General features: G+C 32.9%; 1 protein-coding gene across 1 annotated transcript; it reads left to right on the top strand.

The window, feature by feature from the left end:
- The first annotated feature begins 582 nt into the window (after positions 1 to 582).
- nt5dc3 (5'-nucleotidase domain containing 3) lies at positions 583 to 20,660 on the top strand. Its single transcript, XM_681686.8, has 14 exons — positions 583 to 897; positions 4,189 to 4,373; positions 6,545 to 6,619; positions 6,703 to 6,758; positions 8,056 to 8,146; positions 11,756 to 11,893; positions 12,345 to 12,405; positions 14,155 to 14,257; positions 14,389 to 14,490; positions 14,686 to 14,767; positions 14,849 to 14,935; positions 17,513 to 17,653; positions 18,521 to 18,585; positions 19,807 to 20,660. Exons 1-14 carry the CDS (start codon positions 615 to 617, stop codon positions 20,066 to 20,068), a joined length of 1,731 nt encoding a protein of 576 aa, XP_686778.2. The 5' UTR covers positions 583 to 614; the 3' UTR covers positions 20,069 to 20,660.
- Positions 20,661 to 22,813: the final 2,153 nt, after the last annotated feature.

Raw genomic sequence — 22,813 nt, 5'->3', positions numbered from 1 at the left:
TGTCAGAAATGGGCTTTCTTACGAAAGACTTCTATGTAGTGTGAACAAATGTTTTTTAAGGCCTGAGTAAAATTATGTGAAGTTTCTTTATTCTATGAATAAAGTTGTTTATATGTTTATTATCGTGTCTGAATGTTATATAAAAAACTTCACAACTCAGCACTCCATAACAGTTCTTCATATTGTTTGTTTTTTAGTTCTCATGCTATTTTAGGCTAATTCAGTTTAACTTAATTCCATTATTCAGAAGAAAAACTGTCTAAAAACATTGTTTTATTTAAAAATGAATTGTTGTTTAAGTTAGAGGAATAGTTTCTGTTAAAAACAAAAAAAGATTTAGGAAGAATGTTGTAAACTTGTAGATGCTGAGGTCCAAAGTAGGAAAAATACAATGTAAGTTTATAAATACAGGCTTTCAAATATCCTAATATTTTCTTTTATATTCAACAGTAAAAATATTACATTTTGATGAACGTTTATTCGGACTTTTATTCTGAAAGCAGCCTGTCAGTGTGCAAACGGAAGTGAGCGTGTGTTTGTTTGAGTCTGTTCTACATCATGTCCAGCTGATCGCGCTCGTGTGTCTGACAGAAGCTGCTCTGCCGCGGGGAAACATGCCCACTTTGTCCTTGCCACTTTCCAACCTGCTCCGCAATAAGGAGGGTTTTAGGAGACTCGTGGCGCATTATAAGTCTCTGCACACCGACAGCGGGTCATGGTTGTTCAGCAGCAGCACCCCGTGTTTCACTAGTTCTCGGGAAGCCAGATTTGGGCTCTTGTCCAGAAGGAAGGGTCCTGTGGCTCCGCTGTCAGCCAGGAACATGTGCACCTGCTCCAGCGACGACAAAACCAGCTGGCTCTGGTCTATTTACAATGAAACCAAGCAGAAAACGCAAGGTTAGTGTGTAAACGCGTTTCAGAGATGTCTGTTCTATCCAGGCAATGTTGTTCTAAAAGTCTTTCTGGATTTTGTTTATTTTTACAGTTCATAAATGAAATATTATTTTCTATTTGTGTAAATGTGTGTTTTTTTTCTGTTGTTTTTTATTCTAAGTTTCTCATGCTTTACTATATTGGTTGGGTTATTATAAATATAAAGGTTGTAAGTTATTATTGAAGTGTTATGAATAGAGCTTAACATTTTTAGTCGATTAAGATTTATAAGCGATTATTTTATTTATTTATTTTTCAGTTGTGTACATTAAATTTTCTCACATATTACAAGTGAGAGGTTTTTTGTTTGAAAGGTCCATTACCAGGTTTTAAAATAATGGAAGGAAACACACACACACACTGTCTACTATCCATAATTATTTATTTAACATCTACACTTAACAACTGAAATCAAAGCACACATTACCTAAAACAAACTTTTTAAAAAAGTGAATTTGCACTTTTGGGAAAAATTATTTTCTATATTTTACATAATAAAAGGAGAAAATAAGCAGTATCTCTTGTAAATAAAATAACTTTTGTAAATACTGCAAATAATATTTTAAACAGTGCATTTATTGAATCTTCTCAAAACAAATATTTTAATGTAAATAATAAATTTAAAGAAATTGAAAACATGCAGCTTCAAATCATCTTCAATGCAGTGCAAAGTAAAAGGCGTACGAATGGGTCAATCATCCTCCTTGACCAGAGATCAGATGTGGCTGCAAAGTGGCCGCAGAAGTATAAGCGAGCCTCAGCCTAACAAAGCAGAAATTTAAATCAATTAATTGAAAAAATCGAGCTTAAAAAATTAGATCGATTATAGGTTTTGAATGTCAATTTTGAAATTTTTTCGATGAATCGCACAGCCCTAGATGTGAATATGTATTTACTTACTCTCTTTCTGTCTTTCGTGGATAAGGAAACGGTGTTGTACTGTATGCACTCCACTGAAGACATCCATTAGCCTATACATATTTAATTTTGTTTTGTTAAGCGCAAAGATTTGTTTCAAAACTATTCCTAATTTCAGTTCTATTTTCCAGTAAACGAATAAATGAGCAATAATAATAAAGTGTGGTCAAAATTTTGAGTTATATCCAAACACATGTCCTATGCCCCATATGGTCCAAAACCTGATAGGTGGACAAAAGTTTGTTTTTAATAAAACAAATATAAATATGCACATAATAAATAATACTAATAATAACATTATACAACAGAAAAAAGCCCCCTGAGATTAAAGCATGGAGCCAGTGACTTATATATTTTTGTAGAAAATATACATTTTAAAATATTTTCATTCTTTTTCATATGTAAAGATATTTGTGTATTGCTGTGCATCCTGTGTGTTTTAAGCAATATGTAAGCATTTAAGGTGCACAACTAACGCGTTCTGTGCTGGACTTAAGACCTGCTTTCAGCTGGTCGATTGCACAGTCTATTTTAGTTCCTCAAAATAGCAACGCGCCAACAGTGCACCTTAAAACACCTCTTCTCTAGACTGAAACACCCATGAGCCTTATTGCGCCTGGTGTATGATAGCACTTGTAATGTTGTTTTGAAGTCATACTTGCATATATTTTTAGACTGATTATTCAAATTGGCGATGTAAACAGTATTGACCTTATTCTAAAATGCGGAAGTGCGCCTGTTTTCGCGATTGTCTTAGAACTTCCGTTTCAGTCGCCAATGGGAGAAATGACAAGGAATAATAAACGGCAAAAAACAGTCAAACTACTTGCTCTACAAACAAATGTTTGCATGACTATACAGACCAAGTAGAATAATATAACAAGGAAATATCAGTTTACAACATCAAATAGCGAAACGAGCAGTTTTTAATGTCTAAAAATGAATGAAAGTGAATGAGACCGGAAGTCTCGTGCCAAAAAGATTCAAATGGCAGCGCCCGCTCGTCTGCGGAGAATAAGGTCAATAGGGTCTGTGTCAAGTTGTCAATTTAAAAAAATTTACGAATGTGCGAATATAAAACCAAGTTTACCTTAGTAATACTTTTTATTAAGTTAAACCTATTTCAGTTAGCTACTATGGTAACATTTATTTATTTTTTTATCTAATGTTTACATTTTGTATATTTCCGCGTTATTAAAATTACATTGAAGCAAAGTATCTGAATTGCTTTTAAGTAGGCCTGTCACAATAATCAATATATCGACTTATTTTGCGAACTTGGAGATGATTTTTGCCATTGCAATATATACTTACACATTCACAAATGACGTTAGAGCCATTTTACAATGACGTTTATGCTCTCCCTCAATAGTGATGATTTATAATTGGACACTTACCTAATAGGACTTTTAATATATATAATAGGACATTTACCTTTTCAACATCAAACTATAGATTCTAAATAAACTTAAGAATGCTAAGTATTTTGAAGTTTTTATGGCTATCTGCATTATTATGTTGTTATAATCATTATATTATCAGTGGCATAAAATTATTAAAAAAAAAATATTATCACTTGTAGCAAAAATATTAGTGACAATATATCGCACAACAAATAATCTTTGTATTGACAGGCCTACTTTTAAGTTTACATAACAAAAAATAACACCAACAAGAAAAGAAAATACATATATACATAAAATATAAATCATTCAGTTTAACAAGTAAAAGGTTTCCAGCAAGTACCTGAAGCCCCCAGCCATATTTGTTATATATATATATATATATATATATATATATATATATATATATATATATATATATATATATATATATATATATTTTTTTTTTTTTTAAATATATCTTCCCATAAAAACAAACCCGTATTGTTTTGTTTTCATTTTAGAAAGTCATAAAGGGACTCGAAGCACTTGCTATAAGATGCTTAGCTTGTAAAAATTACTCAAAAAAACACATCATTAAAAATATATTATCTTCTCATTTTAAGATTAAAAGTTAAGAGTAAACATTTTTGGTTACATTTTTTTAATATTCTTTATTTTACCTAAGCATTCCCACACATTACCATATACAATGAAAGAAAGTAAGTGTAAGTGAATTGCATTAACAGTGCTATAAAACTGATCTAATAAACATTAAGTTAGGTGAAACTTTAGTTTTGTCTTTCTTTCAAAATCAACACATTACTACAGGTTAATTATTAATCATTTTAGTTTCTATTTTTATTTTAATATGCTTCATTGTAATGTTAGCAAACATCCTTAAAATGTCAATTATTAATTCACACACAAATGTGTTGTTTTTTTTTCACCACAGATTTAATTCCTGTGATATCAAACAACTTTGTGAACCCAGACACCATCTTCGCTAACAATCAGATGAGTCTACAGGACATTGAGATCTATGGCTTTGACTACGACTACACGCTTGCTTTCTACTCTAGTCACCTTCACACACTCATATTCAACATCGCCCGTGACATTCTCATCGAAGAGCACAGGGTGAGTGACCCTGTACACTGATTATTTCTAAAATGACAACGCTCGGAATAGTTTTAGCATGGTAACAATAAATATAATGATCTAATATATATGACTGTTCTACTTAAACCAAGTTTAAGTATGGTTTGAAAACCTTCAAAATAACCATTCAAAATATCAAAGTAGGTGTTATGCAGAACGAAATTGTTACATTGAGTCGGCGCAATGACTTGATGGTTGAAGCGCTGACATGTGTTGCAGTGGCACGTCGGGGCGTCCAGAGTTTGTGTTCCGGTTCAAGGACATTTCCCTACCCCACCCCCCCTTTCTCTCTCTCCAACTTCGCTTCCTGTCTCGATGCTGTCCTATCTGATGGGGGCAAGGAGGCCAAAAAATATATCTTTGAAAAAAAGAAAATAAAGAAATTGTTTGGCTCCATCTGTCGCTAAAAACTAAGCTCAGAATCAATTCAAGAGAGAATGGTGATGGATTTTAAAAGTCTTTGAATCAATAGACCCTTTTCCCATGACATCACGCCATGTCCGGTTTCAGTCCTCGCAGTGTATCATTACTTCCGCCTACACAGAATTCCCCATTGAGAACTCACCCAGTCAGCTGTATATTTACAACAGATACAGTTAGACCATGACTACGGCTGTTTTTTGTCTTTAATTTTCATGTTAAATGAAATAGAAAAACAATGTTGTATGGTACTCTTAATGATCAAACTAAAATAAAAAATTTACAGTTGCAAAAACAACACCAAGAAGACGGCATTTTTATTCAGTATTGTTAGTTTATGAAATTATTTGTAACATTATTAATTAAAAGGTAGTACTGATATCAAATTTAATCCACACAGCAGGTGGCGGCAGGACACTGCCTTAATTCATTCAAATGAAGAAACTGAACAAAGCATTAATAGATCAGTAAATAATAAAGGATGAAACTGATTGCATTTATAGACGACATACCAGGTATATGTGAAGATTTAATAAATACTTTTACTCTTGCTGGAACATTTACATATAACAGATAATATAGATTTATATTTATAGCATCAAAGTAAAAATAATTATATTATTGAATAAATAAAATAAAACTTAATTAAATAAACTTAATTAACATATGAAAAGTTTGCAAACACATACTTTCCTTTATAAACAAATAGCTTATTTCTATTTTAAATAATTTAAACAATCATTTTGAAACTCAGAAATAGGCATGGAACGATAAATGTTTTCAAGGTTTACCATGATTTGGAAAAATCAAGGTTTTAAGAATACCAAAATACCATTCCTATGGTATGTGTAAGACTTTATATTTAGGTTTTTTTTTTTAATAGGACAACAGTATCTCCAGCAGAAAAAAGATGCTGTTTTAAATTTTAAAAGAAATCTGTTTTTAAATAAAATGAAGGAGGTCAATTAATCTTTTGAATTATTTAGCCTGACATGTTTACTGTCCCAAACTATTATAAATCTTTTAAAAAATAAAATATATTGTTTTCAAAGGGGGAAAGAGTTCTTGTTTTTACAGAGACATAAAAAAAAGAATATATTTTAGAGCAGTGAGTACAATACCATCATACCGTAAAACCGTGATGTTTTTATCCAAGGTTATCATACTGTCCGGCCCATGCCTACTCCGAAAGCAGTTCAGTATTAAAAGAGAAACATTTGGACGTATGGCCAATACTTTAATAGTCCTAAATCACAACATGCAATGTTAATATTTTCAGTTGTAAATTTTCCAGAGAAGTATCCCTTTCATTCAAAGGTAAACCGGAAGTAAAATACATTGCGTTGCTGATAGGGGCAAGTAAAATGACGTTATTGTGAAAAGGGTCTATTTTCCTGGTGATTCTAGTATCTCCGTGTATACTGTACATAATATTTTTTAAATAGAAATCATTGGCATCTACTGACCTTGCATGTGTAATACAGTGCTTTAGTTGTTTATGCTGAACTGTTAATGCTGTTAATGGGGATTGTTGTGACAAGAGTGTCAACTGTTCGCAAAAATCACATAATGAATTTAAAGAAAAAACATTTTTATAAAAGACAAGTGTAGCTGGGGGAGGTGTAGAAGATTTTAAAGAACAAACTAGACCTAGGCTAGACTACCTAAATGTTGAGCAGCCAGTTAATGCCTTAAAAACTGTATCTTGTTTTTCTCTGCCCACCTAACAGTATCCAGAGGGACTGAGGGAATATGATTACATCCCTAATTTTGTAATTCGTGGTTTGCACTATGATGTTCAAAAGGTATGTGTCCGGTCCTGATCTGATATCTGTTCATGCTATTTTCATGTGTTTTGTCTAACAATTCAATTTCATTTGATTTCCAGGCCTTACTGATGAAGATTGATGCCTTTCATTATATTCAGCTGGGTACAGTGTACAGGTAGAGTTCAACAAATACATAAGTGTTAATAATAATGTATAGTGTTAGTAATAAGTGGTCTCTGGCCACTTTATTATGCATGTTTTGCTAGTACACTATGGATCCCCTCAGAACTGCTGTTAATCCTTCATGGCATAGATTCCGTAGATGCTGAAAATAACGCACATTTGCTGTAGATTTGTCAGCAGTATAGCCATGATATCAATCTCCTGTTCCAGCACTTTTCAGTTCATTTTGTTGGATTGAGATCTGCTGACTGTGTGGGGATCCACTCATTGTCATGTTCAAGAAACCAGCTTTTTTTCAGCTGGAAGTTGCTATCACAAGATGGTACAATGTTATCATAAAGGAATGGACATGTTTTGGTGTGATCTAAATTACTTTTTCCCCCAGTGTAATGGAGTTAGGTATAAACGTAGGTCAGACCCAGCTCCAAGTGAATGGGACTCCAAGTGGGCTGTACAAACTTCCTAGGGATGTTGATTTATTTATGTAATGCCTTGTACATGTAACAATTACCTATACCCAACCTATTGTATTGACCTTATTCTTCAATGTGGAAGTGCGCTTATATTTGCAATTGTTTTTTGAACTTCCGATTCAGTTGCCTATATGAGAAATGACTAGGAGTAATAAACAACAAAAAACGATCAAGCTACTTGCTCTACAAACAGACAAAGCAGAATAATATAATAAGAAAATATCAGTTTGCAACATCAAGTAGCGTAGAACTCTGTTTTTAATGTCTAAAAATGAATAAAAGTGAATGAGACTGGAAGTCTCGAGCCAAAAAAATCAAATGGCTGCACCCACTCATACGCTAAGAATAAGGACAATACGGAGCTCCTGAAAACCACAAAAAATTCCTTGTGTGTTTGTGCACACTTGGCGAATAAAGTTAATTCTGCTTTCTTAACGTCTAACACCTACACCCACACGAAACTTACCCCTTACAGTAATGAGAAGTCAGTAATTGTTGTCAATAATTACACTTTATATATATTGATGCATGCTTAGTAGCCACAGCTGTAAGCCCTTCTAGCCAAACCCAACCTACTCGTAAGCCCCTCCCACTTGGAGGCAACTGGGCTACAGTGATATATACTGTACTTGGTTTGATGCTCAGTTTGAACCAGCAAATTCTCTTGACCACCTCTAAACATCTACATGCATTGACTGTCATGTGATTAGTCATTGTGATTATGCACCTAATAAAGTGGCCAATGGGTGTGCAGTATTCGTTAACATTTTTGCAATTTGTATTTATGTATAAATTGACTCATGATTATTTTATTAGGGGTCTTAATCCTGTACCAGAAAAGGAGGTGATTGCGATGTACGAGGGCTCCCATGTTCCCCTTGAGATCATGAGTGACTTTTATGGCAAGGTGTGTATATTTTGATTTCAAGGAATTTGTCTGATAGCCTAAAGGTCCCAGTATACTTAAAACATACTAACGTTGCTACGCACACACACACACAAACACTCACACATACAAACATGTATACATTGCTATAACTGCCAATCTATAACGGTACAATTTTGCAGTAACTCCACAAATAATGTGCTCAAATTACTGTGATGATGTAATGTGACTATTTGAAATGCACCCTTGTGATGACGATGCTGAAACAAAATATATTGTGCAGCCCTAGTGCATTCACGTATATGTTCAGTTTGTAAACGTGTGGAGGGACATAAAGTCTACAGGACTGCATTTGTACAGAGATATAACATTTTTTTTACAATGAGACGTTTCCATCTACTGGCTGGTGTTAAAAATACAACATTTGTTGTCATTATCAAATGTGAGGTGTGCGACCAGAAATATTTTTGAGTTAAAAATTGTCATAAGTACGAAAAACGTTTTGTCATGCAAATGTGTTCCTAGACAGATGGAGCTGAGGTGTATTTTACACTAGACTAGTGTTTTAGTTTTAAAATATAAAAGTTTTGTTATGTTACACCTGCCGTTCAGACTACTGCCACACTACTAAATGCTAAAGACCCATTTTTAGTTTGTAAATGCTGTTGTTCTGTTTCAGTATAGACAGACTGAGGCTATGCCTACCCTAATTTTGGCTTTCCGCAGTAACATTTAAATTACTCTGAGTTAAACTTAACTGAATTTCATCTGTGAAAACTGGACTGAAGAAGTTTCAATTTACTAGAACTTTATCTATCATACGCTGCTTTGACACAATCTACACCGTAAAAGTGCTATAGAAATAAATACGAGTTGAATTAATCGTAAATTGGTCACATGACTAATATGCGTCATCATTTTCGAAAGTCTCTGTTCTCACAGTCCATGCTGTAAAACGAAATTGGCATTTTCAAATGTATCTAATTTGGAAAGCATTTTAAACGAGTGTGGACAGAAGGCCAAAACGAAGAGGAAAAAAAATGTATTCAGGTGGACGTGGCCTGAAATGAATACTTTTAAAAATTAAAAGATTGTTTTTCTAAAACACAGTAAAAACACCAGTCTGGATGAGAATCATTTTCATTCTACAACTCCGTTTTAACACTGTTCACATTTACTACCTTTCTGTTATGTTGGGGATGAAAACATCCACTGAATTAAACTTCTGTAAAAATGCGTCAGAGAAATCACAGTCAAATCTTTTATCACAGTCTTGGACATGTGAATGATTAGTAACAACATTGGCTTTGATGCATTTACTGTTGGTGGCTGTTTTTGTCCCATTGACCTCAATTATAACCACATTTGATGGTGCATAAATATACAGTCTTTGTTTTTTTACTCCATGTAGTTTTAGTTTTTTTTACTCCATATAGTTCTGTTATACTCCATATAAAATCCCAAAACTAAGCTTTTTTTTTCATAGGCCTATCTAAAAGGTTAATGGTGCCAACTGATGATCAACGGTAAAAATGACACGCCTGACCACTTTTCAACAAGGAAATCCACCAACAATCAAACATGCATGATTATAAGGTGTTATGGTTTTGTAATAAAAAAAATGCGGTTATAATGAAAGTCAAGGGGCAAAAACACCTACAGAAAATGAAAATCAATCAAAAACAATGCATCAAAGGAGTATTGTTTCACATGTCCAAGACTTTGATAAAAGGTAAAAAATAATCAGTCCACAATTATTTTTTATGTTGAAAATAGTCATTTTTATGTGTTTTTTTTTGTTCACCAAATCAGTGACATCATTTATGAATTTGGCAATTAAAGAGTTTAAATTCTGTAATTTATATATATATATATATATATATATATATATATATATATATATATATATATATATATATATATATATATATATATATATATATATATATATATATATATAGCATTTTTACAGCAATGTAATTCAGTGGATGATTTGTCACCAAATATCATAATGCTAGCTGAAACACAGAAAATGTTATGGCCAAATTAAGACTCAAAATCTTCCCAGAGTGGATGAAAACATCCCCAACAGCACATAAGGATTAACACAAAAGCACACCAGTGTAAATACAGCCTGAGTGAGGTGGAGCATTTCAGAGGAAAATGAACTGGAATAAAATATTACGCAATCCTTAAATGATTTATAATAATATATTTAAAAATATTCTTTATTTTTTAAAAACATGTCACATTTCAACATCAAATTACTTTTAGAGTTCATGTTATTTATTTCGCTATGGAATCACAGTCTGGTTTGGAAACCTGTCTGTTCAGTTGAAAAATAAATTGGTTCATATGCAAAAAACAGCCATGAAAATTATAGGGATAGAACAATATGAGCCCATCCAGACTCTATACGAACAGGCAGCTATAAAAAGAGCAATACGTATTAGCACTGATTCTAAACATCCCCTTTTCAGTAAATATCAGCTGTTATCATCAGGAAAAAGACTGAGAATGCCAATGTGTAAAACTAATAGACTGAAGCTTTCGTTTGTTCCTACCTCCATAAAACTGTTGAACTCTACCAATAACACTGCTCCTGCAGTACGCTAGCACTTGACTGGGTTCTGTGTTTTATATATTTATATTTATATACGGTCTTATTCTGTAAACAATGTATGTTCTTATCTGTTTGTTCTTAATTGTTTTGTTTTATTTATTTTTACTGTCTGTTTAGACAATGTTGTAGCACCTTTTATGCCCAAGACAAATTTTCTCTCGGGGACAAATAAAGTTAAACCTAAACCTAAAACCTAAATGTTAACAATGTCTTTAGTGTTATGTGATTTTTTAAAAAGATTATTTTTAAGTTTTTGAGATAAAAGTGCACAGGAAAAATTTACATTTTAATGCAGTCAGGATTAAGTCATGATGTTGGTTAAAGCAGTGGTTCTCAGCTGGTTTGGCCATGGGACCCACATTTTCACATGGTCATCAACCCGCGACCCAAATTTTTAGGTAACTATAATATAATTTTAGGAATTATAATTCATTTGTATTTATTTGTTAACATACACAAGTAGTGACAGATAAATCATAAGAAAATCACCAAGACTTACAATTAAAAAATATTTCATTATTGTCATTTAACAAAATGTCTCAGATTATAGAAATATTGCAAAGTTTCTAAAAGTGCTCTTATGAGCGCACATCACTACATATGACACACTGAGGTTTCAAGCCTTTTTTGTCATCAATATATGTAAATCCATACTTGACATATTCGGGGTCGTACTTGCGCTTCGACATATTTTTAATAAGCAAAATAAGTCAAAAATTAAACATTTGTTGTTTTTTTGACCACACACTCTGCGACCCACTGAAAATGTTCCCATGACCCACTTTTGGGTCGTGACCCACCAGTTGAGAAACATTGGCTTAAAGTATACCGCTTCAAAGGTATTTTGAACATCTTTTTACCTTAAATGATCAAGCCTTGAAAGTGCATTCACATCAGCCATTAATTTACATAGATATCTATGGAAATTCTAGAATTTCACCTCTGAAAATTCACCAAACAATGGTTAAGGTGATCATGTCTTCAACTTTTTCTCTCTCACTCTACAGAGCTCTCACGGTCACACCATGAAGCAGTTCATGGATATCTTCTCCTTGCCGGAAATGACGCTGCTGTCGTGTGTTAATGACTACTTCATGAAGCACAACATCGACTATGAGCCCGTTCATCTTTATAAAGACGTCAAGGTACAGTTCTGCCCCAAAACATTTCAGAGTATGATTCAAAAATTAGGATTTTGAGTGAAGCGCAGATGTCAGAAAGCACAGTATCTCTTGAGCACACTTTTGGGTAAATATGGCTCCTGAAGGTGCTATTTCAGTTCAGCATGCAAAGGAGCAGTCTAATTTTAGAGGATGCACCGCGTGCCTGAAGAGGAGCAGGGTTACAGATGGACAGATGTCTTTTATTGGCTCTACAGATGAGTGTGATCAATGAAAGACACACTCACGTCATTGCTCTTGCACTCAGTCCTGCCCGTCATTATGAATTAACAAGACTCAAAGGATATGAGAGTCTGACAGCAGGTGTCTGGCTGTGCGTCAGGGCTTTGTGTGTTGTTTCAGTGCAGAACATTAATGTTTTGTGGGCTTTGATGTTTTTATTTGTATGTGCCTGTTCTGTTTCTACTTTTTCCAGGAGGTCATAGGAAACGTACATGTCAGAGGGATTATGTATCGAGCAGTCGAGGCTGATATCGGTAATTTTCAATTTTCCAGGGATAAAAACTACAACTGCATGCACTGTGCAAAAAATATTATTTTTTTGTTTTAGCAAATGAAATATTTATATAAACTATGAAATACTACTAATAAGAATAATGCATTATTTTAATAATGATACAATACAAAAATCTATTGATATGCAATTATTATTGCTATTATAAATAATATTTACTAATAGATGTGTACTGTAATGTGCAGTATATTAAATGATATATTGGGCTGCAATTAAAATATGTGATGAGTTATATTTAAGGTATTTTAATGTTAAGTTATTTTATTATTGATGTTATAAATGCAATTGTATGGCTAATATATAAACTGCAATATAAAATTAAATGGTAATTTAATAATGCAAATTGGCACCAATATTAGTAAAATGTAATCCAATGTATCTATAAAAAATACAAAACTGATGTTATTATATTATACTAATACATTATTTATATTAATAAAATGAGTATTGTAATGTATAATAACAATTATTATATTAACATTTCTTTTATATTATTATTCTAATAAATATCAAGAATAACATGGTAATATACACATTTTATATGAAGTATAATTACTGATCTGCAGAAATAAAATACTATTTTTACCACTAACATTAAACGTTATTTTCATATTTAATCTATTATTATTCTTGCCATTATTTTTATTATCATGAAATAATAATGTCATTAATATTATGTATTACAATATACATAATATATACAGTTGAAGAATTATTAGCCCCCCTTTGAAGTTTTTGTCATTTTTAAATATTTCCCAATTTATTTTTAACAGTGCAAGGAAATTTTCACAGTATGTCTGAAAATAAATTTTTCTTCTAGAGCAAGTCTTATTTGTTTTATTTCGCCTAGAATAAAAGCAAAAACATTTTTAAAAAACATTTTAGGGACAAAATTATTAGCCCCTTTAAGCAATTTTTTTTCAGTCTACAGAACAAACCATCTTTATACTATAACTTGCCTAATTACCCTAACCTGCCTAGTTAACCTAATTTATCTAGTTAAGCTTTTAAATGTGATTTTAAGCTGTATAGAAGTGTCTTGAAAAATATCTAGTCAAACATTATTTACTGTCACCATGGCACAGATGAAATAAATCAGTTATTAGAAATTAGTTATTGAAACTATTATGTTTAGAAATGTGCTAAAAGATTCTTCTCTCTCTTAAACTGAATTTGGGGAAAAAATTAAACAGGGGGTAATAATTCAGGGCGAGGTAATAATTCTGACTACAACTGTATTGTTTTTTTTTAAAAGTAACACATAGGCCTGCAATAATTGAATAAATTGATAAAACTGTTTATATACAATTGCAATTATTTTAGTATCTTTCATATAATAAACATTTAATACACACTCATATAATAACATTTATATTTGATCTTTACCAGTGGTCACCAAACTTGTTCCTGGAGGGCCGGTGTCCTGCAGATTTTAGCTCCAACCCTAATCTAACACACCTGAACAAGCTAATCAAGGTCTTACTAGGTAAACTTGAAACATCCAGGCAGGTGTGTTGAGGCAAATTGGAGCTAAAGTCTGCAGGAACACCGGCCCTTCAGGACCGAGATTGGTGACCCCTGATCTATACTAATATTATTTAATATAACATATCTATATGTATCGACCTTCCCTGCTGTTTTACTCTTCAATGCAAATGACACAATTTAGAAGATCTTGCCATGTTCTTTATATGTATTTTTTGAACTGTAGAGAAGTACATCCGTTACGGTGAACAAACACATGCTGTCTTACGGAAGCTGTCGAAAAATGGAAAGAAGATGTTTCTGATCACCAACAGCCCTTTTGATTTTGTGTGAGTGATACCGAAATACTAAACTGAAAAGAAGCCTGAATACAAAGACTGTGTACAAAAGCCATTGTGCCTAACTGCTTGTAACAAAATACTGTTTACGAATAAAATCTGTTTTCATTTCCTCTTCATAGAGACCGAGGCATGAACTATATTGTTGGGAAAGACTGGCGGGACCTGTTTGATGTTGTCATAGTGCAGGCCGACAAGCCAAGCTTTTTCAATGACAGGAGGAAGTGAGTTTTAAAAGCTCCAAGTCTGGCAACACCGAATCACTGCTATATCAATGTCGATCCCACATAATCACAGCCTCACTTACAGATTCCTTTATTTAGATCGTGACAAATGATTTCTGGGAAGGTGTTTAGACTTGCCAACACTCTTGAATGTAAAAATAGTCTCTTTGTGTGTTTTTTGGCTGATTTCTAAAGGCCATTCAGACGAGTTACAGATAAAGGCGTGCTGTTATGGGACAGAATTCATCACCTTGAGAAAGGGCAGATCTATAAACAGGTAATCCTTCATGCCTCAGTGTATAGCCGTGAGCTGTTTCTGTTCAATGAAGATGCTGAAATCTCTTTTTTATGTCTCCAGGGAAACCTGTATGAGTTTTTGCGGCTTACAGGCTGGAGGGGCTCAAAGGTTTTGTACTTTGGAGATCACATATACAGTGACCTTGCTGTAAGAATCCTATTCTGTGGTGTTTTCTACATATGCACAAACATATTACCTTATTATTTTTTTTCTCACAGCTATTCTGCCTATTGCCTACATAAATAACTGCCATCTAAAACAGTGGTTCTCAAAGTGGGGGTTGAGACCCCCCCAAGGGGTCGCAGGATGATGAAGGGGGGTCGCCTGGTGATTTCCAAAAATCAATTTTTATTAAACCATAAGAATTACCATATTTTATCCATAACCTACTGAAAAAAAACCTGTCGTTTATAGTTACGATAAACTACTGTTTATATTTACTATAGTAGCTTATAGTTTCTAGTTCTATTGGATTGCGACCCCTGGGGTAAATACATTATATTAAAGACACAGCAATAGCGTCACCAGGTTAAACTTTCTGGCACATTTACAGCACTGACATACATAAAAAAAAATTAAGCAAAAAATAGACTTGGGTCTATTGGTGTGTGCGCGCCATTGCGTGCAAGGTTTCTGTATTTATAACCACCTCAGGAGATATTGGGGGTCACGAGTCACTGACATTGTCATTTTGGAAGTCGCGGGCTGAAAAGTTTGGGAACCTCTGGTCTAAAAGACTTTGACGTATACTTTGGTGTTTGTGTGTTTTAGGTTGTTCGTACAGTTGTGTGGGTGCAGATTTTATCAACAATATTCACATATTATATGCGCACAGACCAGTTTTACTAGAAAAGCATCTCAAAAACTAATTTGTCCACTAGGTGGCAACAGTGAACCAAGTCATCGTTTCACACTTAAAATAAATTTAATTCAATTCATGTTTATTTCTATAGTGCTTTTATAGTAGATTGTGTCAAGGCAGCTTAACATAGAAGTTCTACTAAACTGAAACTGTGTCAGTCCAGTTTTCAGAGTTAAAGGTCATTTGAGTTCAGTTCTGTGTGGTTTAAATTTCACTGCTGAAAGTTCAAACACTAAAGATGCGCAGCTCCCAAACCAAGCAAGCCAGTGGCAAGGAACAAAACTTCACCAGTTAACGAAAGTGAAAGGTAAAACCTTGAGAGAGACCAGTCAAAGAAACTAACAACAAATAGCCTATAATATTATGAAAGCCATCGTTTCACATTCAGAAAACAAGCTGACTACAGTGTGTTGAAATACAGAGCTTTTCGATTTTAAGTTCTTGCTTGCAGAACTTTACTGACCCTTAGTTTGACCACAAGGTGGCAACACTGAACTGGTATTAGCATATTAGCATTTATTGCCTGTACACCTTTCTCAATAATGAAAATGATAACAACATAGAAGAAAAGTATTGTAGGAATCACTTACAATATGATTTTTTTTTCTGCTGGATAAATGATAAAGAAAATCCAATCATAAACTAACTTCAACATTTTAACAAGCTTGAACATTAAAACCTTATAAGTAAGGCCTACATGGAATCTGGCCGCGATTTTTCAGCAGATTTCCGCAGATTTTTAGCCCATCATTAATTCTGTTTATTTACTTGAGTAAATGTGTGTAAATCTACTATTCAGTTTTTTAATTTATTTCAGTAATATTATTGATTAATATGAAAATGTTCATCTGATTTACAATGCACAATGCAGTTTGTACAGTAATATTTTCTGTTTTTAGTAGAGATATTATATGAGAGACTTGCTTAGTTTACCAAATAATGTGAATAATTGGATTTGCATTTTAAACATTAAATAAAAGTTAAAAAGATACTTTATTAAGGTTTTAGTTATGATACTCCCAAAATAATTTAGCAGATTTGTACCAAAATTCTCAGCAGAAATAACAAAAAATGTCCGCAGATTCCATCTGGCCCTAATTATAAGCAACACAATATTGTTATTTTAGAGTCCGCATTAAATTCAATTTACAAATAGGGTTTTATAAATCTAATAAATACACATAAAAGCGATAGTTCACCCAAGAATGAAAACTTTCATCATTTACTCACTCACTAGTTTTTTTTTTTTAAAGTTTTTTTTTATTAAAAAAAAATAGATTTTGAAGAACATTGGAACGGAGCAGGCATTGACTTCCATAATATGTTCTTGCTATGGATGCCAATAGCTATGTTTCCATCCAAAGATTCCAATTAAATCTATTCGTAGGACTGGAATATTGCATAAAAGTCGCATGAATAAATTAACGTTTCCATCCAATGAGTCAAAGAGACCAAAATCATCCCTTACTGATAAACTGGTGCCAAATATTAAAAGTAGAAATGGAATTGGCTGCGGTAGGAGAAGCTGCCTGCATCGTTTCTTTATTAATAAATTACTTGCGCATCAGAAGACAATGCAGACATGCAATAAACATGTGGTGGGGTTTGAAGGCAAAAATGTATGTACATCTTGTTATTTCCATTAACAATTTTTTTATGCTCATATCCAAAATGTGCATAAAAAATTGCTGTATGGAAACATAGCTAATGGCTGCTGATTTCCAACATTCTTCAGAATATTTTGCTTAGTATTCAACAGGAGACAGAAATGAAAGTTTAAAAACACTCAAGTATGACTAAATGAGGAAATCTTCATTTTTTGGGGAACTACCTGTCTTCAATGTCATGATGTGTCTGTGTAGGATCTGACCCTGAAACATGGTTGGAGAACAGGAGCGATTATTCCTGAGCTGCGTGAGGAGATCAAGATCATGAATACGGAGGAGTATGTCCACACCATGACCTGGCTGCAGGCGCTGACTGGCCTGCTGGAGCAGATGCAGGTCAGACCACCAGGGGAAGCTTAAACTATAATGAAAACGTATATTATATTTTAAGGCCAATGACAAACTGCTGGCAGGGGACTACAATGAGCTTCTTTTTGTGTTTATTGTAACGTCATAAACACTACATATTTACTTAAACCCCACCCCTGGATGTCCTTGGTTAGCGCTGGGGCAGTTGACCAATCAGAGCCTAGTTTGCATTTTTGAGGGAGGGGCTTCTTAGAACATTGAAGTCATCGGTTTGAGCAGATCAGAAACAGAATGTGAACTTTATTTTTACTGATACAGGTTGATTGCTGATGATAAAACACAACCAGTTCAAATATATGAAAGTTAAATTTAGGCATTGCACGTGAATATTTTACAATTAAGTGATTAATCTGTATATAAACAAAACAAGGCAAAGGGAATATGAAACCACATAAATAATAAAAGCATGAAATTAACCCGAAAATAAATGAGACGCTTTCATTCATTCATTCATTTTCTTGTCGGCTTAGTTCCTTTATTAATATCCTTTATTTATCCACAGCGGAATGAACCGCCAACTTATCAAGCATGTTTTTACGTTTTACTAGATGTGGAATTGGACGTTCTAAGTTGACTCATTTGCTTATGTGGCAATAAATAAATAAAACGAAGTGATTTGTTGATGATGGAAAATACTACAGTAATTGATGAAAATCAGCCAGTAAATTTAAACACGTCTCTTATTTTCCACTGGTAAAATATAAGGTACTGATATGTTTTTGTTGTTGGATTTGGAGGATCTCCCCCAATTGAATTAAAGGCTAATGGATTGCATCATGTTTCATTCCCTTTGTAATTTCTCTTGGGTTAATTAAAAAAGCTGTATTTGTGCAGGTGCATCGAGACTCAGCGTCCCAAACGGTGCTTCAGCAGTGGATTGAAGAAAGAGAGGATATGAGGTTATTACATTTATTTTACAGTACTTGCACATGTTTGGGTTTATTAATGAGGAGCATGAAGATTATTATAAATCATTATTATTATTTCATACGAATGTACAGGCTTAATAGGATAGTATAAATTATAAACTAGATTTTCTTTCTTTCTTTCTTTATTTTTAAATTTTTTTTTTTACAATTTATTAATTAGAAAAACTAATAATTATTAATAATAATTAATAATGATTTACTGAAATTTAGTTTCATTCTTGCAGTTTTTGCAATGCTCCCTTTTTTATCTTCAACTTTATTTTTTAGCAGTTGTGATTGTACAGACTAAAAGTAAAAATTAGGAGGTGAAATTGTGCAGATTTCAAATATCTGAAATATAAACTAGCAGTTGTGCAATATTAGCTCACAATTGCAAGAAAGATATTTTATAATATTATACAAATTATATTATAATGATTTAAACCTTTTTATTTTTATTTTGTGACCGGAACAAATTTAAACACAGCATAAATTAAATTAATTAAATAAGCAATAAAAGAACAATAATACATCTGATTAAAATGAATGATTCCAAATATTTAGATTAAATGGATTAAAGTCAGTTGATTAAACAATAACTGATACATACAGTAGTGCTCTTATCATAAAGCATATTTTATTAGAATGAGAAGTTTAAGACTATTAGACAAGATTTTTATAATGAAAACACTTTGATAGATGTATTAAAAAGGTATCACCAGGAAGAAATGTAAGCCCTTTATCAAATATTGAATTGAAAAAATCAAATGCAACCTTTAATATACATTTGTCAATTTTATTTATTTATTTCTATTTATATATTATCAGAGTTTAAGTATCATCTCTTAATGAAATACGAAGTTGTTCTTATTATGTAATGTTTTTTCTATACATTGATATATATATATATAAGTTGCTGGTGCGGCATTAATAAAATACATACTGATGTATAGTTCTATGATTAATATGTATAAAATGCAAATTAAAAGAAATAAATAATTAGCAATTATCATTATTATTCAAAGCATAAATTAGTGTTTATGAATATTAAATAAACAAATAAAAATTAAATGCTCATTAAATGCTAAATAAATGTTATTTTTTAAAACAGGATCAATTGATTAGCATTTGAATATTTTATATTTAGTATTACTTAATACATAATATTTCAAACTAAACATTATTACAACCAAAATGGTTTCTTTTTAACAGGTTAAGGACCAAAGACATCTTCAACGCCCAGTTTGGGAGTCTTTTCCGCACATACCACAACCCGACCTATTTCTCCCGCCGTCTTTCCCGCTTCGCAGACATCTACATGGCGTCTCTGAGCTGTTTGCTGAACTACGACTTCCAGCACACCTTCTACCCCAGACGAACCCCCCTGCAGCACGAGTCCCCCATCTGGCCCGAGCAGACCAGCACCACAGGCTCCAAAATCCCCCTCCACAGCCACAGGACATCCAGTGTCTGAGCAGGCAGCCTTTAGAAAGTATGTACCTCAAAACAGCTGCTGTTACAGGTTACAATACAAAAACTTTTTGCTCATATTTACAACGGTAATGTAGACTCTTAATAAACTCTCAGGGTTTCCGTCCCTACATTCAAAATCTGTTCACCAGAAACTGCAGAATTGCATTTTAATATTATTTTATAGTCCAAAAAATCTGGGCTGTTTCTCAATTCCAAGAACGCAGAGTCCGGACTTGCGTTCTTTTGGAGATTGGTCTTGCCAGGTGTCCTTGAAAGAACGAACTCGGGAGACCGCGATGGCAGAGAATGCATCCTGTGAAAAATGAGATGCTGCCTTCCTCCTGATGGACAAGTGACCTTCACGCGTTTTAACAGTAAAATTATTTAAACATTACAGCATTCATACAACGATTAATTTTTAATTCCCCCTTTCAAAATATATACTCTGCAGAAAAACATTATAAATATACGTTGCACAATATAAATAAAACAGATTTTAATACGAATTTCAGCAAACAAACACCCTTAATGTGTTTGTTACTTTATTAAGATTTTCATGGTAATGTTTACTTTTACCACTTCATTTAGGGAAACTCCTGAGATAAATAAGTTACATCTCTGAACTTAAATAATAAATCTAAATTAAATGCTGCGCTTCCCACCTCCAGTCCCAATGACTTCTGGGACTTCTAGAGCGAGATCGGTGCTCAAGTCTGCATCGTTGCGTCCTCGATATTAAGAACACATCCGGGAAGTTTCACGCGTCCTCTGTTCTTGCGGTCTTAAGTATTGGAACTGAACTTGCATGAAAAATGTTTTCCTGGATGAACAACAGGATTTATTAAAGATGGGTTTAAGTAAAATTTTTATATATTCATTTATTTAGCAAAGGTTCGATAACAACATAATGAGAAACTGACAAGTGATCAAAATTACAAAGGTTATCACATCTGCTTGTGACTGAAAATCTGTTTTTTTTCATTAATGTTGGTTTCCTAACTGGTCTGATGTTAAAACATTTGTATTGTTTGTTTAAATAGGAATATAAACATCTGAAAAAGAGAAACCTTTTTGTTATACAAAAAGGCTCTATTTCAAGTTTAAAATAAAACTAATTTAAAGTTTAAAGAACAAAATGATAACTGAATCATGAATCTAGAGAAACTGACAATTGTTGATCCAAAGTGGTCACATTACTCTACAGGCTGCGTGAAAAGTAATTAGGCGATATTTAATGACTATATAGAACTTGTATAACAATGGAGTAAAGCAGCCAAGAGAGTTAAACACGCTGCAGGTTAAGAAAATGCATGCAAATAGAGAAACACTTCAATTGAAAAAAACATCTACAATATTCATTAATTCATTTTCCTTCAGCTTAGTCCCTTATTTATCAGGGATTGCCACAGCAGAGTGAACCGCCAACTATTCCAGTATATGTTTAAGCAGCGGATGCCCTTCCAGCCACAACTCAGTACTGGAAAACACCCATACACACACTAGTATACTACAACAATTAGTTTTTTAAGTTCATCTGTAGCGACTGTGGGGAATATTGGAGTACCCTGACGAACACCGGGAGAACATGCAAACTCCACAAAGAAATTCCAACTGGCCCAGTCGGTTCTCTGTTTGAAGGGAAAATTCTCCCAAAAATGAAATTCACTCATTCTTCATTTGTTTCCAACCTTTATGAGTTTCTTTCTTCTGTTAAACAAAAGAAGATTTTTCGAATAAGGTGAAAACCTGTAACATTAAATTCCACAGTAGAAATTAGTACAAACACTATGGAAGCCAATGGTTTTCAGCTTTCTTCAAAATATCTTCTTTTGTGTTCAACAGCTGTGTTCAATGCTCAAATGGGTAGAACCACTTGAGGATGTGGAAATAGTTAGTAAATTTACATTTTACAACAATCCCTTTAACGTTAATTGTGCAATTAATCAGGTCATCAGGGTTAAAAATATACAAAGAAGGAACTGTACCACCAGACTGTTACAATCAACAAAAAAACTCATCTCTTAGATCTCCGAACACACCAGGAACAACAGGAAGCAGCCGAGTTCATCATGTTTATTTGTTAGTGTTTTTCTATTTGCGTGTGTTTTTTAAAACTTGCAGCGCATTTTAGCTCTCTCTGCCACCATATTGTGAGTCATGGAGTCTCTAAATAGACAATAGTAAATAAGTCAAATTTACAAGTCAAATTAATTTACACCTCTATTTATATTTATTTATAAATTATCATAAAAATGTAATAAAAGAATATTAATAATAATAATAATAATAATGTAATATTTTACAGTGGAGAATATAAGATTTTATATAAATATTAATAAATAAATAAATTATTAATTAATATTAACACATTAAAAATAATTCTTGAAGTTTACTATTCAGTCAAATTTACACTAATCGAATTTGCAATTTAGAACATACAGATCAATCATCATAAAACTTTGATAAAAGAACTTTTTTAAGTGAATGTGTGCATGGAAAATATATTCTATGACAAAAATTAACACATTTAACCAGCAATTATTATATAATTTAAGTAAAATTCACAACAATCTCATTTGAGCTCATTTGCTCATAACAATCATTACAAAACTATGAGATAAAATGGAAGTAGAATCTTAGTCTTTGTCATTTTAAGTCATGTAATTATGAGTGTGTTAATGTGAACAATGAGCCTGGACTGGTCCCCTCTTTTCGCAAGGGTGTCAAAGTCTCGAGTCTGCTGCTC

This window comes from Danio rerio, chromosome 25, assembly GCF_049306965.1.
Source record: "Danio rerio strain Tuebingen ecotype United States chromosome 25, GRCz12tu, whole genome shotgun sequence".
NCBI classification, from domain to species: Eukaryota; Metazoa; Chordata; class Actinopteri; order Cypriniformes; family Danionidae; genus Danio; species Danio rerio.
This window is presented reverse-complemented; position numbering and strand designations above follow the sequence as displayed.

Excerpts from the sequence above, each read along its gene's own strand:
- nt5dc3 (XM_681686.8), top strand. The coding sequence starts at position 615 with ATGCCCACTTTGTCCTTGCCACTTTCCAACCTGCTCCGCAATAAGGAG. Across the intron at positions 6,759-8,055 it reads CAGCTGGGTACAGTGTACAG|GGGTCTTAATCCTGTACCAG; the intron begins GTAGAGTTCAAC and ends TTATTTTATTAG. Across the intron at positions 14,936-17,512 it reads ACATATACAGTGACCTTGCT|GATCTGACCCTGAAACATGG; the intron begins GTAAGAATCCTA and ends GTGTCTGTGTAG.